Source organism: Penicillium nucicola, assembly GCF_028828085.1.
Source record: "Penicillium nucicola strain IBT 29836 chromosome Unknown utg000006l, whole genome shotgun sequence".
In the NCBI taxonomy this organism is placed as follows: Eukaryota; Fungi; Ascomycota; class Eurotiomycetes; order Eurotiales; family Aspergillaceae; genus Penicillium; species Penicillium nucicola.
Genome location: NW_026643130.1, coordinates 572,328 through 587,188, shown reverse-complemented (window position 1 = coordinate 587,188; position 14,861 = coordinate 572,328). Strand labels below are relative to the sequence as shown.

Here is a 14,861-nt window from a genome sequence, read left to right as displayed (position 1 = left end):
TCTACAAATTAATTTCCAACACCTTTTTGAAAACCAAAAAGAGTCAGAGCAACCAAATTATGGAAAGACCAATTCCTTAAAGCGAGTAAAAGCTGTAATGAGGCCCGAAACGTTTCTCAAGTTGGTACAGTTGAGGCATTGAAGGCACTCGATTGATAAATAATACATTCTCAAGTTCAAACTAAGCAAGAACCTCCTCCAACTCATCCTCCTGGCGAGGGTACTCTAGCATTAATGGCATATACTCCATAGAGGTGGGCACCTGTCTCAACCTTTGATGCAGCTGATTCAATCTTTCCGACTTGGGCCCCCCAACCTTGGAGAGAAGCTGCTCAATTGCGATGACCGCATCTAGAGGACTGAAGTGAGATGCCTTGTGGGTAAGGAGGTTTGGCATACAAAGTAACAAGTCCAAAATCGGGTTTGCCACTTGAAGAAGCTTGATCTCCTGTATCCATTTGCAGTTAGTAGTGGTTATTTATTGGGAAAGGAATCTTTAGTGGGGAGGGGGGACAGACCATTCCATATCCGTGGCTACGGACTGATTCAATAGAAACATGAGAAACAGAGGCTAGATAATCCCGCGCAATAGAAAGTGGGTATTCAAATGACAATGGCTCTGTTGAGGTCGCGGATGAAAGCATGAAATGCGAGGCAGAGTATTGCCATAGTAGAGAACGGATCCATGCAGAAGTAGTTAGAATATCCGCATATTGAATCTCGGATCTAAGCTCAAGTCCAGGCTGTTTGACCTCGATACGACGTTGAATCTCCGATATTGAGTTCTTGGAATACGTTTCTGGCGCTGCGATAGCCTTGCTATTAGTGGCAGGGAGGCCCAGAGGGCGTCGGATGTGATGGAAAAGCTGAACGAGGGTGCAGAAGCCAGCGTATAGATCGCCCTGCGGGCTGTTGTGATCAACTTCGGGAAGATTGGGCGTCCTGTATAGAGTAACTGGGAGGTCATGTTGGATGCAGAATGTCCTATCCAAATGAATTAGAATATTCACTCCCCCTAGCAAAGGCTCGTACTAACCTCTCCGTGATGAAAAGAACCCAGTAGCACCGGAGCTCCAATTGCCATTGTTTAGATTGTGTTGCATCAGGCGATGCATGGCGACACAGATGCATCAGATCCGCATAAGTAATAGCTTCACGAAGCGAGATGGTAGCCGGTGTGACCTGATCTTGATTGGCATAGTACATGTGCAGAAACACTGATGTCACCAGAGCTTCGAGGGATGGTGCTTGGTTGTGGCTGTGTTCCAGTCGGACTCGTAGACATTCCTTCGCGAATTCGTGAGCTGTCACAGCCAGACCCTCCGGGCATGGATCCTGTGTAAGCCAGAGTCGGGTTTGTGCCAACGTTGCGGCACACAGGGCTGCTGCCAGAGCATGAGAACTGGGATCGATCTTTTTGTCACCACACAGCTGTGCTTTGAGATCTTCCGCGTCGACTATTGGCCATATGTCATACAAATGCGCCTGGAAGATGTCAAGTACAGTGCAATAGTTGGTGATGGAGATGCGCGAATCGGGGGAGCAGAGTGCCCTCGGGCTCTGAAGTGCCGTCATCTTGCTAGACGGAGGAAGTTGCTGGATTTCCTCAATCTTGCGAGTTGTGGCCGATCGAGGGCCTTTTGGGCCCGGCCTCTTGCGCACTCTCACATAAGTACAGGTTTGACTTCTGGTGAGGCAGGTTAGGCACGGTTGACATCGATCGCATTTCACCCGGCGGATAAAACAGCTATCACAAGGGCTTTCCATCTCTTGGGCGACTCTCAGGAATTACAGCGAGAATTTAATCGTCGACCTCGTTTAGCGCCTCTTCCCCGCGTTTGCCGGATGCTTTTGGCGTCAACGCGGGGATGAACGCCTCCAAAGGCTAAGTGCGAAAGGGGAAATAGGCGACAGGGTGACATGCGAATGCGCCACTATATCGCTGTGTGGCTTATGTTTCAAAGTAATCCTTGTATGAGCGAGAAATGCAGCGAAGTCGTGGAAGTAACACCACGAGATGTGACTGCGACGGCCAAATGTGAACCTTCGAACATTCTTATATGACAAACAATTTGTTTCCTTCCACTCTCACTTCTCATCTTCTTTCTCTTTCAATTCCCACCGCAGTCATGCATCGATACTCATTTCCCCATGAGCCCGTCGCAAACCCTAAGGCCATCGTCGGCGGTACTGGGAAATATCGATTTACTGTGCTGGGAGATGGCCTGCTACGCTACGAGTGGGCTGAAGATGAGCAGTTCGAAGATCGGGCATCGGTACTGGCAATGAATCGATACTTGCCTGTACCCGAGTATCGAGTCAAGGAGGATGAGAATACGCTTCAGATCTTCACCACCCGATTCCACATCACGTACAACAAACAGAAGTTCACCGCGAGTGGCCTCAATGCCATGATCAAGGGCCACTATGGGGCTCATTCCAGCGTCTGGCGATATGGAGCAAAAGCTTCGAATCTTGGCGGCACAGCTCGCACACTCGATGAAGTTGATGGACGCACAGCACTGGAGAACGGGGTCATCTCCAGAGACGGCTACGCGACCTTGGATGACTCCAAATCCATGCTTTTCGATGAGAATCAATGGGTGGCAACTCGGCGCCCAGGCAAACGGGTGGATGGATACCTCTTTGCTTATGGACATGACTATCAGGATGCAATTCAAGCATTCTATCGTCTTTCGGGACCTCAGCCCCTTCTGCCGCGATGGGCACTTGGAAACTGGTGGAGTCGATATCACGCGTACACGGCCGATGAATACCTTCAACTGATGGGAAAATTTGAGGAGAACAAGATCCCACTTTCTGTTGCAGTCCTCGACATGGACTGGCACCTTGTTGATGATGCTCGAGTGAAAGAGGCCGGGGTGACAGGCTGGACTGGATACACATGGAACAAGGAACTATTCCCCGATCCCAAGGCATTTCTTGCAACCCTTCACGAGAAGGGATTGCGCGTGTCTCTGAATGATCACCCTGCAGATGGAGTCCAAGGCTATGAAGAGCCCTATGAAGAGATGGCGCTCGCCTTGAAACATGATACATCGATGCGGGATCCTATCCCATTTGACGTGACAAACAAAGCCTTCCTCGACGCTTTCTTTGATATCTTGCACCGCAAAATTGAAAGAGAAGGTCTTGACTTATGGTGGGTGGACTGGCAACAAGGAGTTCACTCTCGCATCCCAGGCATCGACCCTCTTTGGGTCTTGAATCACTATCACTTCCTTGACAGTGCGCTTGACAACAAGCGACCGCTGACTTTTTCACGATATGCCGGACCGGGGAGCCATCGCTTGCCAATCGGGTTCAGCGGGGACACCTGCATGACATGGGACTCTCTCCGATTCCAGCCCGAGTTCACAGCCACTGCCTCCAACATCGGCTATGGATGGTGGAGTCACGACATTGGCGGCCACTTTCACGGCGAAAGAAGCGAGGAAATGCTGATTCGCTGGGTCCAGCTCGGCGTCTTCTCGCCCATCTTGCGACTGCATTCATCCAACAATGCCTTTAGCCTCAAGGAACCCTGGAACCTCTCCCAGCCATATCGCGACGTGATGACAAGATATCTCAAAATTCGCCATCAACTGGTCCCGTACCTGTACACGATGAACGCGCGCGCAGCTCTCGAGGGCATCCCCCTCGTCCAGCCCATGTATTGGGCTCACCCCGACAAGGAACAAGCCTACAACTTTCCCAATCAGTACATGTTCGGCTCCGAGCTCATCGTTGCTCCCATCACTAGCCCCATTGAACCCACTTCTCAGCGGGCAGAGGTTATCGCCTGGCTTCCTCCGGGTCGCTATGTGGAACTTTCCACTGGCACAGTTTATGATGGAGACCGTCGACTTCGAACTTACCGTTCCATCAAGAAGTGTCCAATCTTCGCACGGGAGGGAGCCATAATTCCCACCGATGGATCTGACGTGCTTCAGAATGGCTGCGAGAACCCTGCCGTGATGGAGGTCGTGGTGGTTGTCGGTGCCGATGGTAAATTCGAGCTGCTGGAAGATGATGGCAAGGGACAATCGGTAGATCAAGTCAAGTTCCGCCGCACCCCGATCTCCTTCAACCAAGAGAATCATCAGTTGACCATTGGTCCCACCAGTGGTGAAGATCAGGACATCCACCCCCGCGAGTGGAAGGTACTCTTCGTCGGGTATAAGCGAAATGTTTCCGCTACGATCTCCGTTGCCACAGTTCCTCCCACCGAGGATCTCACATTGATTGTCGATGGGAGCAATCGTGGGCTTGCTTGTACCTTGGGAACCTTTGCCAGCAATGTTCAAATCACTGTCTCGCTGGAGAAGGATCCTGTCCTTGATTGCCAAAAGACCACGCCCCAGGTCATCAAGTTTCTATACGAGGCTCAGATGAACATGGACTGGAAGAATCTTATTCAAACGGTTGTGGACAACAATAATTCCAGATTGATGCAGCTTAGTGATCTGCATGCTTTCTCCGTCCCTGCCCCGTTGGTTAATCCTATCTATGAGATCCTGCTGGCGGACGCGCGTGGATTTGACTCGTGATAACAATCAGGGCGAGAGAATGACTCCTACTGTAGCATGAATTTGACACATTGATACCTTCCATACTCCATCCTCCATAAGTTAGTTAATGCCCAACAGCTTTTCCCCGTAAGCACATGACCCACAAACCCTCATTCCCGAGGTTCTCCCCAAGTGGACCCCAAATCAAATCCCTCGGTTGAATGTGGAGATGAAATCCAACTGTTCGGTCCAGACCCGACCTCCATACTAACTGTAAAAAGGGTCAGGTAAATAAAGTATTCGAAACAGTTCGGGAGATGTCTTAGCCTCCTCGGTAAAGCCCGTTCCAGATGAACCCGATTCTGGCCTCGGCTCGAGGATCTAACACGATCCTCCGGAGTATCTCCACGCGTCACTCCAACACGTGCCAACGAGAAACAAAGCCCGGAATCAGCTGTGTTGAAGGCCTGAATCAAAGGATGTGGTCGCACAAGTAAGCCATCACACAAACCAACACTTGAAAGACCTTGGACTGAGACTCAGGTGGAACGCGGGTAGTAGAACCGGCTAGTTCAACCCTGCATCCTGCACAATGTGGGATACAGTAGCTTGATTCTGATTATTCTAGAAGCCGCTCGAGTGGAGGAGTACGGCAAACCTGCCCCTTTGGATCAACCCCCGGCAAAGCGGCAAATTGGGGACGGGGGCGGGAATGGGGTTATCTCACCCGTTTGCCCGCTTCGGAGGTCGAGGGTTCCTGACTGGTTTGGGGCAATTTAACCACTCCGGTTAATTTCTCATAATGTTAAAACAAAACAAAAGAAAATATAATTAAAGAAAAAAGAAACCCTACCAACATCCTCCTATCACAACAATGGACTTAACTTAACTCCAGGATATTATCCGAGAGAAAACACCCTGAACAAGATCAGAAACAGGTAAAATGGAGATGAAGGCGGAGATGGACACCCGAAGTATAACCAACCCACCAACCATCAAAATCCATCACCCGCCGATACCGACTCTGGTACTGTACTATAGTCTCTTTTCGCCACCCCTCTACATATCTAGCATGACAGTCGGTACAGTCGGTGAAGTATACAGCACAGCGCTGACGAGAGGATAATCATTGATCATCGGTCCCCGTGAACCCCAGATCCATACCCGATCTCACTGTTGCATCCAACTCGAACAGTGCTGTACTGTAGCAGTCGTAGCTTACCAGCGGCCAGGCGACCCGTCGTACAAAAGATAAAAGATATTTGAGCAGATGGTCAAATCAAGTTAATTTCAAGATTATCCATCCAATAATGTAGCCATGTCTATCCTGTACCCTACTCTACTATACTATACAGTCGCCTCATTCCAAACAAGCTACAGTATCCTCTCCTCCAACCGGCTCATTCAGACCCTTCTGACCCTCTAGGCTGAACTATACTCCAGGCTGAACGGGTGAATAGCACCCGACGCGAGGCGCGGATACGGGTTTCATTCCCAGGGCCAGGACTGTCCTGTGTACTGAACCTTCCAGTCGGGACAGGATACGATTATTCACACCGGTGATCGGGGGGTGGGGGTGGGGGTTTCGACTAGGGCGAGGCTGACGGTGATCATGATCGACCGGCTATTGCATGGGAGTACTGGATGGGATGTGGGATTTGCTCTTGCTATTTTGGGTGGTGCTTGACGGGTTTCGGGTTATATTTGTTTTCTTCTTTTTTTGGTTTTTCAGTTTTTCCTCAGCTTTGTTTTTGGGATTTTGCTTTTGAATTTTGGATTTGTTTGGCGGGGCGCTGGTGGGGAGGGATTTGGTCGGGGTTTGTATTGCGTTGCGTATTAGGTTATGTTGTGTATAGTGTTGGCAGATGTCACTGGTGTGAGTTGGATGTAGATGTACTGGTACTTGCTACAATGGAAGGCTATGCTATGGCGAGGCTGAGAAAGCCACGAGGGGTCTGGAGGGCTCTGGACTGGGATTATTCGACATGGTGTACAGTCAAGGGTGGTCAGGATTTCTAATGCTCGGTTTGGTGCGATGCTGGATTCTTACTTGACTTAACTCTACAGATTGGCAATAGGTATTCAGGATAAATCGTGGCTTGGTTTGAGGCTAACTAAAGTACTAGTTTGACGGCCCAACAGGCAGCACCGCCAGATGAAGATGTGATAGTGGCGGACTTGATCCGTTGATAGAGGTAGAGGCGCTCCCAGCGGAAAGATGGGAAAAACAACCATGAGATAAAAAACAAACGTAGCCAAAATATGGCGAAAGTCGGGACGAAAATGGATAGGAAAGTTACAAGATGGGGTATCTGAACGAGGCGCTCGGAATAACAGGAAAAAATAAAAAAAGATGAAAAGCAAAAAGGCTAAGGGAAACACCGGGAAGATGCGAGAACAGGGTATGATCAAATGACAAGGAAAACGTGAGAAGTGAGTCAGAGTGAAGCAGCGGTGTGAGGTGGTGAAAAGAGGCCAATGTGAAGAAGCGCGTACAGCGACTTATTAGGTAAGCGCGGGGGCTTCGGGGTCCGATAACGCAAGTTCGAGGCCTGCGTCAACGGCGCTGATCTGCACTAAGCAGGAGCAGGTGAGAGAGGTGACATGCGGATCGAGAGGATGATTTGGTGAGGTGGGTGGCCGAAGCCATGGGTGGGCCGAGGTTGAGGGACCATTAAAATATTGGTGGTAATGACAAGATGGTGAAGAGAAGATGTCAAGCAGCGCCAGCACTGCGGTTTCTCGGTGAATTCAGGCAGAGAGCACCTTGGAAGCCGAGTGAGCGCGTCGCTTCGGGCTAGGAGCTGCCCGACGCTTCTTGCGCTTTGTGAGGTCGCGCTCGTTGACATTCACCATCGGGGTCACGTTCACCTTGGCCAGGCGCAAGGCATGTGTTGCGCGAGCGTGGGCATCGACGCGCGCGAGGAAGTTGGCGCGGGCCTCTTCCTCGGCCGCTGCGGCGCGAATGCGCTGGAGCTGTTGCTCCAGGGTGATGGAGTGGGCGAGTTCGGCATCGATGTTGGCTGCCTCCTCTACTGCTTGCTCGGTTCCCGCGTTCTCGGGCATCCACAGCAGGTCGTCGTCTGTGAGGTAGGAGCTTGCGTTAGAGTCGGTTGAGTCGTTGCTGGAGAGCGATGGTCTGTTGGGCCAGGATGGGAAGGCGTAGGCCGCGCCCATTTCACTGGAGAATGACGACTTGCGTGGGTGAATGTCGAGCAGAGAGTCGCATGGTGTTGGTGGAGGCGCGAATGGGTTGGACATGGGAGATGACTCGAACGAGCTGCCACTCCAGTTGAAGGTGACCTGAGCCGGATCGGTGCTGGCCACGGGTGCCGCGGCCTTTGGTAGCGACATGTCGCGCAGGCGAGTTTGAATGGGAATCATGGTGAGTCGAGAGAGTAGAGCGTGGAGAGTGGAGAGTGGAGAGTTGAGAGGAACCAAATCGGCCCTTGTCCAGGACAGCTGAAGTTGCAGGTGATCTCAAGATGAAGAAGAAATCAAAGAAAAGCGAGGGTGGAGCGAGTTCAAGTATCAAAGCCGGGGAAGACTTCTAGACCCGAGACAAAGATAATCAATAAGTCCCAAACAGGCAATTCGATATTTCAATATTCAATAATTCCCAATCTGGAATAATTTAAATCCAAAAAAGATCAAAAAAAGATCAAAAAAATCAAAAAAAAAAAAATCCGGCGGAAGTCGCCTTCCGCAGTCCCAAAGCCGATCTGATCGCCTCGATGTATCAACTCTCTTCTACTTCTCGCGGGGAACTTCGGATTCTCTTTGACAGCTTTCTGACACAGAATTTGGACTGGTTTGGGATTTGATTTGGTTTTGCTTTTGCTTTTGCTGCTGCATTTGCATTCTGTTCATAGACCTGGGGTATGAGTATCTGGAGTATCTGGAGTACCTGGGCATCCCCCTTACGGCCTAAACGGAATATTCCCGAAAGGGCAGCTCAAGCTCCCGATCAACAGATTGTTTTGCGGTGTAAGGGAAAATCATCGGTTTGGATGGCGATCTCCCAATCAAGCCCTACATTCACCGCTCAGAGAAGAAAGTACGGGCGACTATGCATATCAAAGCCGGTCGAAACTGGAATTGTACCCTGAATGCTGTCTAAACGGCGTCTGGCGGTCAAGTTGGGGGGTATCAACACGCCAACGGGTCAACCTGTCAACACGTCAACACCGTTCTTTGTGATTGTTGAACTATTGTTTGGAAGGATTTTAGGCAAATGAGACGGACGTGTTAGTGCCGGGACTAGATCGTCGTGAAAGAAAACGGACAAGCAACGGTTTCCGCCGAGGATATTCCCCCGTTTCCTCCGTCTCCCTTCCATCGCCACGGATAAATCCAGTCCCCCCCGATGGTTCTGCCAAAGGGATCGTTCTAAAGAAATTCCCCAATCCCTGACTCCCCTCCCACCTCCCAGGGTAAAAAAAAGAAATAGCTGATTCCCGGAAAAAATCTCTTCAGGTCTGTAGAATTTTCGCACAAATCAGCAATGTCCACTCTCAACTCTCTAGACCGGCCTACGGGGCCAGATCAGCCAGGCCTAGACTCCGAACAAAGACATTTCCCATCTCTTGCGCTCACATCCACACTGTATATCACTTTCTTTCATCGGTTGCATATGACTTGCTTCCGGCCTGCAACGTCCTTTCCCCCGACAAGCCAAGTGGGGATCCCACCACCCTGGATTGTCCCCCTTTTAAAGCCCAAAGATCGTCTCTCTGCATCATATAAGGGATGAGACTTGGTACCCAATCACTGGGGCCCAATTTCACTTCAATGCAGCCTGGAATATGGAATACGGAATACCTGTGAGTTCATACGCCGCCTACGTCCTCAGACACCATTACTCCATAATTGATGCATCCGCGCCCCGGCCCGTCGGGGAACCAGGAAAGGAGGTGCTGTGGAGATGGAAGGAGGAAGGTAAATATCAACTGTAACAGTAGCAGTGCTGTAGTCAATCTCTGACTCGTCGATGGATCCAACGTCGACCTGACAGCCTCCTTCTGTACTTCTGTTCCCCCCCCCCCCCCGTCCTACTGACCTTCTGCAGTATACCAGTCGTGCGGAACACTACTTCCAAGTGACAGGTTCGACTGTCAACTCAAATAGCTGGGGATCAAGCCGGACAGAGTTCTCGATCGCATCTACTAGGTAACGCGGAACCCGCAACCCCCTTTCCGGTCCCAGGTACTCGGTGTTTCAATGGGCAACGCGTGCTCTCGTCCCTGGGATCCCGCCCCCTGGGTTTGTGGAGAACGGGATATTGTCATCGTTCCGCGGTGGTGGATTGAGTGGGACCTTTGCGCCGGGAGAGGAAGGTCAATTTCCGGCTAGATATACTGTACTATAGGATTGTCGATTGGGCATCAAGGGTGTAGTTGTTTTGTTATTGTTTTAGGTACAAAGGGGGAGGGGGGAAGGTATAGTTGGATGAACCGAGATAGGGTTGTTCGGATCGTGCGCGAGGAACTTTCTCCTTGACAGTAAAGTCATGTCGAGCAGTTACTGTATAACAGACATCGAGAATGACTGCTGGGTCTGCTCTCACTGGCTTCTGGCTCTGGCTGGCTCTGGCTTTGGCTTCTGGCTCTGGCTTTGGCTTCTGGCTCTGGACTTTGGTCTCGCATTGGAGCACGGATCCTCACTTCCAGCCATTCCAGGGTTTCCCTGCACCTGCGTCTGCAGCTCTCATGCGAGATCTCCGAACTAAAATCGCAAGGATACAGACGGTCGGGTCTGCATAATCGGAAGGGGAGATGTCCATTATTGAATAGATTGCTGGATACGGCAGATCTCAAATTTGCTAGTCGGATGGCTATCATCCGAGGCTGTGCAAGAGCTATAGTACTGTACAGCAACTGTACAGTAGCAGCTTTCGATAGACCTATAATATGAATGTGATTAGATCAGATCCCATTTGCCACCTCCGCTCCCCATCGAGAATCTCGATCAGATGCATTCAGCGAGAGAACAATGTACATGTACTTTTACTGTATGTATGTAAGCTCCATTCGAGCGAAACATACATCTACTTTGCCCCATGGGGGAGGACGACTGCGCAGCATCAGCCCCACCGAAGATCAAAGCTGAAGAATGTGAGCCGACCCCAAGTACAGCAAGAACATGACCGATGAACTCATAGCTGCAACTGTAAACTATGAAAGTTGCAGTTGCAGTGTGAGTAACCCAAACTGCCCCCCGGGCGCCCCGGGGGGCCCAGAGGCCCCTCCGCAGCCTCGGCTGCATCGATCGACAAGGATGGGATGACGGCGGTGGAGAGGCGTTCACGTTCAGTGCACCGAAGACGTGTCTTGGAGGCGTGAATGGCTGATTGATGTGTGCATTCCTGTGTTTATCACCCCCTGATTCATCGCGACGAGGAGCACAGATGACACGGTCGTAAGCCGCTTGACTCATACTGTACGTGAAGGGTTGGACTTGGGTTGCTTATTGGGTGGGTTTGGTTGTGTTCAGTTTCTCGCTGCTGACCTATGGTGGTTTGGTGTTTGATGGAAGCTTACTTCCGGAGGGTAGACGCGTTGACCGATATTTGCGATCGGACATTATGCAGCTATGTTTGGTGGTTGAGGGCGCTAAGGTGCTTTGTACTGTGGACTTTGGATGCTGTCGAGTAGACTCTACAGTATGCAGCATCCCATGCTAAATACAATCACAATCACAATCACAATCTTGTTCGAGAATGCTTCTTCACCGTCTCTGCATGTGTGAAGCCGACATGTGGATGTAGTAGCCCGGGCCTGGCAATCAAGCAGACGATGTGTCTCGGTGATTGTTTGACTTGCCTAATCGAATCTATCTGGTGATATTGGTCCTCTTATCCGTTGTTGTATAGAATGCGTAGATCTACCCTTCCGTGGGGCAAGTTATACATCTACAGTTAACACGGGCGCTGGAATCCTTAGGGCGTATTCGATGTTTCAGTTTGATCTGACCAGAAGTTCCGCGCTCTACGCCCCTTGTTGAAACGGTCATATTGTGTTTGAAACAGCAACATCCTAGATGCATAGGCAGAGAAAATATCCTCTCCTCGGCTAGAGAACAACGTCTGGACTGTTAAATCTGTCATGCAATAACCCTACTAGTGAATGACATGAGTGGACGCGGACTGCGTGATTTGCATCCCCGATATGCGGTCGGAAGAATGGCAACTGGCGGTGAATTGTGGTATGTTCCTATTCCATCCAAAGTAGGAACTGGCTTGCGCTTGGATGTTTGCCAGATGAGATGGCTTAAAGTCGGTGTCTGCTGGCAAGTTTGTCGCTGGTCTAGATGAGTCTTTCGATTCTCTCTATCTTTTGCTATCTGTCGGCAAAGCCGTTAGTGTGTGGCAAGCTTCTTCATGCTGATAACGCGGGCTCGATGTTTATTTGGGTGCCGCCACTCAGCAGCCCTGCCATTGTACATGTTATAAGCACAACCTTACTGTATAGTGTGCAGAGCACCACTCTATGATATACATATCCTTACATGAACTCCTCACGTTTTCCTGTCAATAATCTCAAGAATGAGAGAGAATGTTGCGACAGGAGCGGGGTACAGGCCTCTTATCACAGACTAAGCTCAACATTCCCCAGTTCCGAGGGCTAACGCGTCCACTTATCGGAAACTCCGCCCTAGAAGAGGCACAGAGTAGTAATAAAAGCCCTTGTATTCTCTAGAGCCGATGGTAGAGCATTCTCACAAATTGCGACAAGTATGGCTTCTAAGTCTCCGGCCACCGAGATTAAACCCGCGATCATTGATGGCGAGGAAATAGATGAAGGCCAAGTTTTCAAGACCGAAAATGACACTAGCAAGAGCAATGATGATAATGAGAATGTTGAATTTGACTATGAATCAAATCGGTCGCCATTTCCCGAGGGTAGGTTGCAATTCGTTATGTGACGGTTGATCTATATATCACCACCCTGCTAACGTCACCAAGTTAGGGCTGTTGTCCCCGAAACGGACGACCCAGGTCTTCCAGTGAACACAGTTCGCATGTGGCTACTGGGAATCATATTTACAATCCTCGGCTCTGGAGTCAACCAATTCTTCTCACTTCGCTACCCCAGCGTCCACATTGTATCCCTAGTGGCAGAGCTACTAGCTTACCCATGCGGCGTCTTCCTAGCAAAGACCCTCCCAACAACCCCAATCAAACTCGGCCCACTGGGCACATTCACTTTGAATCCGGATCGTACCTTCAACATCAAAGAGCACACAGTCATCGTGATAATGAGCAACGTCTCCTTCGGCTACGGAAGCGCAGACTCAACAAACATAATCCAAGCCTCAAGCAAATCCTTCTACAATTTCGGCTTGAAAGCCGGATTTGATGTATTAATCGTCCTCTGCGCCCAGCTCCTCGGCTTCGGAGTCGCAGGCCTAGCCGCCCCATGGCTCGTCGAGCCAGCAAGCATAATCTGGCCAGGCGTGCTATCAAATTGCGCAATGCTCGAAACCCTACACTCACGCGCGAACTACATAGCAGACGGCTGGCGAATCACCCGACTACGCTTCTTCCTCTACGTCACAGCCGGAGGCTTCATCTGGTATTTCTTCCCAGGACTGATGTTCACAGCCCTGAGCTACTTCACCTGGGTATGTTGGATCGCACCCAAGAACGTCATCGTCAACCAGCTCTTCGGCATGCAAACCGGTCTCGGCTTGAGTCCAATTACCTTTGACTGGAGCCAGGTGGCATACAACACAAACCCGCTCCTGTCGCCGTCTTGGGCGGCATTGAACGTCTTCTTCGGATTCGCCTTCTTCTACTGGATCGTCGTGCCGGCACTGTACTACACGAACGTCTGGTTCACGGCGTATCTGCCGCTCATGACGAGCGATGTCTACGACAGAACAGGCGCCGTGTACGACACCGCGCGAGTCATCGCAGCCGATAACAGTCTGGACGTCGCTGCATACCGGCAATACTCGCCCCCCTTCCTAGGCGCCACATTCGCTTTCGTGTATGGTCTCTCCTTCGCCGCAATCACGTCCGTGTTAACCCACATTGGTTTCTGGCATGCGAAAGATCTCTGGGCGGCGCTGCACGGCCGCAACAGACTAGATATCCATGCGCGTCTTGTCCGCGCCTCATACAGATCAACACCGTGGTATTGGTACGCGGGAATCATCGTCGTGATTACTGCCATCGCCATTGCTGTCGTCGAGGTCTACCACACCCATCTACCTGTCTACGGTGTCTTCCTTGCACTCGTCATCCCGGTCGTGTATATGATCCCCTGCGGTATCGTGCAAGGAATAACGAACGTTGACGCAAACCAGCTGAATGTCCTGTCTGAGTTCATGGGTGGATACCTGTTTGAAGGCCGGCCGCTTGCGAATATGATTTTTAAGATTCTTTCAACGGACGTCGTTGGACAGGGCGTTTACTTCGCCATGGATATGAAATTGGCGCATTATATGAAAGTCCCGCCTAGGACTACTTTTGTCGCGCAAGGGGTTGCTACTATCCTTGGTGCTCTTACTCAGACAGGCGTCACCCTTTGGATGCTTTCGAATATCTCGGGCATCTGTGAATCAGATCAGTCGGATGGGTTTTCGTGTCCGAATGGCCGCACTGTCTATTCTTCGTCTGTGATTTGGGGACTTGTCGGTCCGCGTAGGTTGTATTCTGCCGGCAAGATTTATTCCTCTCTGTTGCATTTCTTCTGGATTGGAGCTGTGGCGCCTGTTGTCACGTGGGCGTTGTATAAGTATACGCGTCGCGATTTCTTCAAGTGGATTAATTGGCCGTTGATTTTCGTGGGGACTGCGAATGTTCCTCCTGGTAAGCTATGTGACATCGGTTCTTGTTTGTGCATCATTGCTAATCTCAGCTTTCTTTAGCCACTGGAATTAATTATTCAAGCTGGGCGCTTGTCAACTTCGTGTTCAACTATGTCTTCCAACGGAGGTACTTTGCCTGGTGGACAAAGTACAACTATGTTTTGGCTGCCGCTCTTGATACGGGTCTTGCGCTCAGTGGTATAGTCATCTTCTTCTGCATTTCGTACCCTGGTGCTCAATTCCCATCGTGGTGGGGAAATACGGTGTATCTCAACACTGCTGACGGTCAGGGTGTGGCCTACATGGCCATGCCTGAATCGGGGTATTTTGGGCCAGCTAATGGCACTTGGAGCTAGACTAAGATGCTGTCGTTCTTTTGTTTGTTTCATACCCAGGTGTCAAATGCTAATATTGAATGGAAGGCTTTTACTAGCTGTGCTAAGGTAGGGGTCCAATCAAGTATTCAAGGCAGCCTATTACAACTGACCACTAGTCTGAATGAGAACTGTGTATAACTTGGAATGCATCAAATCAGCG

At 50.4% G+C, this 14,861-nt stretch overlaps 5 protein-coding genes across 5 annotated transcripts; 3 read left to right on the top strand and 2 right to left on the bottom strand.

Annotated features, from left to right (window-relative positions):
* Positions 1–464: 464 nt before the first annotated feature.
* Positions 465–1,686, bottom strand: N7511_006228 (fungal specific transcription factor domain-containing protein; the record flags this gene model as incomplete). Its single annotated transcript, XM_057128605.1, has 2 exons — positions 465–984; positions 1,037–1,686. Coding segments are annotated over 2 exons (1,170 nt in total), but the record flags the coding sequence as incomplete, so codon positions are not given.
* Positions 1,687–2,129: 443 nt separating this feature from the next.
* Positions 2,130–4,550, top strand: N7511_006227 (glycoside hydrolase family 31 protein; the record flags this gene model as incomplete). Its single annotated transcript, XM_057128604.1, has 1 exon — positions 2,130–4,550. One exon carries the CDS (start codon positions 2,130–2,132, stop codon positions 4,548–4,550), a length of 2,421 nt encoding a protein of 806 aa, XP_056983160.1.
* Positions 4,551–7,262: 2,712 nt separating this feature from the next.
* Positions 7,263–7,895, bottom strand: N7511_006226 (uncharacterized protein; the record flags this gene model as incomplete). Its single annotated transcript, XM_057128603.1, has 1 exon — positions 7,263–7,895. The coding sequence occupies one exon, from the start codon at positions 7,893–7,895 to the stop codon at positions 7,263–7,265; it is 633 nt and encodes a 210-aa protein (XP_056983159.1).
* Positions 7,896–10,054: 2,159 nt separating this feature from the next.
* On the top strand, positions 10,055–10,273 carry N7511_006225 (uncharacterized protein; the record flags this gene model as incomplete). Its single annotated transcript, XM_057128602.1, has 1 exon — positions 10,055–10,273. The coding sequence occupies one exon, from the start codon at positions 10,055–10,057 to the stop codon at positions 10,271–10,273; it is 219 nt and encodes a 72-aa protein (XP_056983158.1).
* A 1,972-nt stretch (positions 10,274–12,245) lies between these two features.
* Positions 12,246–14,680, top strand: optD (uncharacterized protein; the record flags this gene model as incomplete). The annotated part of the gene is made up of 3 exons (XM_057128601.1): positions 12,246–12,411; positions 12,475–14,325; positions 14,385–14,680. 3 exons carry the CDS (start codon positions 12,246–12,248, stop codon positions 14,678–14,680), a joined length of 2,313 nt encoding a protein of 770 aa, XP_056983157.1.
* Positions 14,681–14,861: the final 181 nt, after the last annotated feature.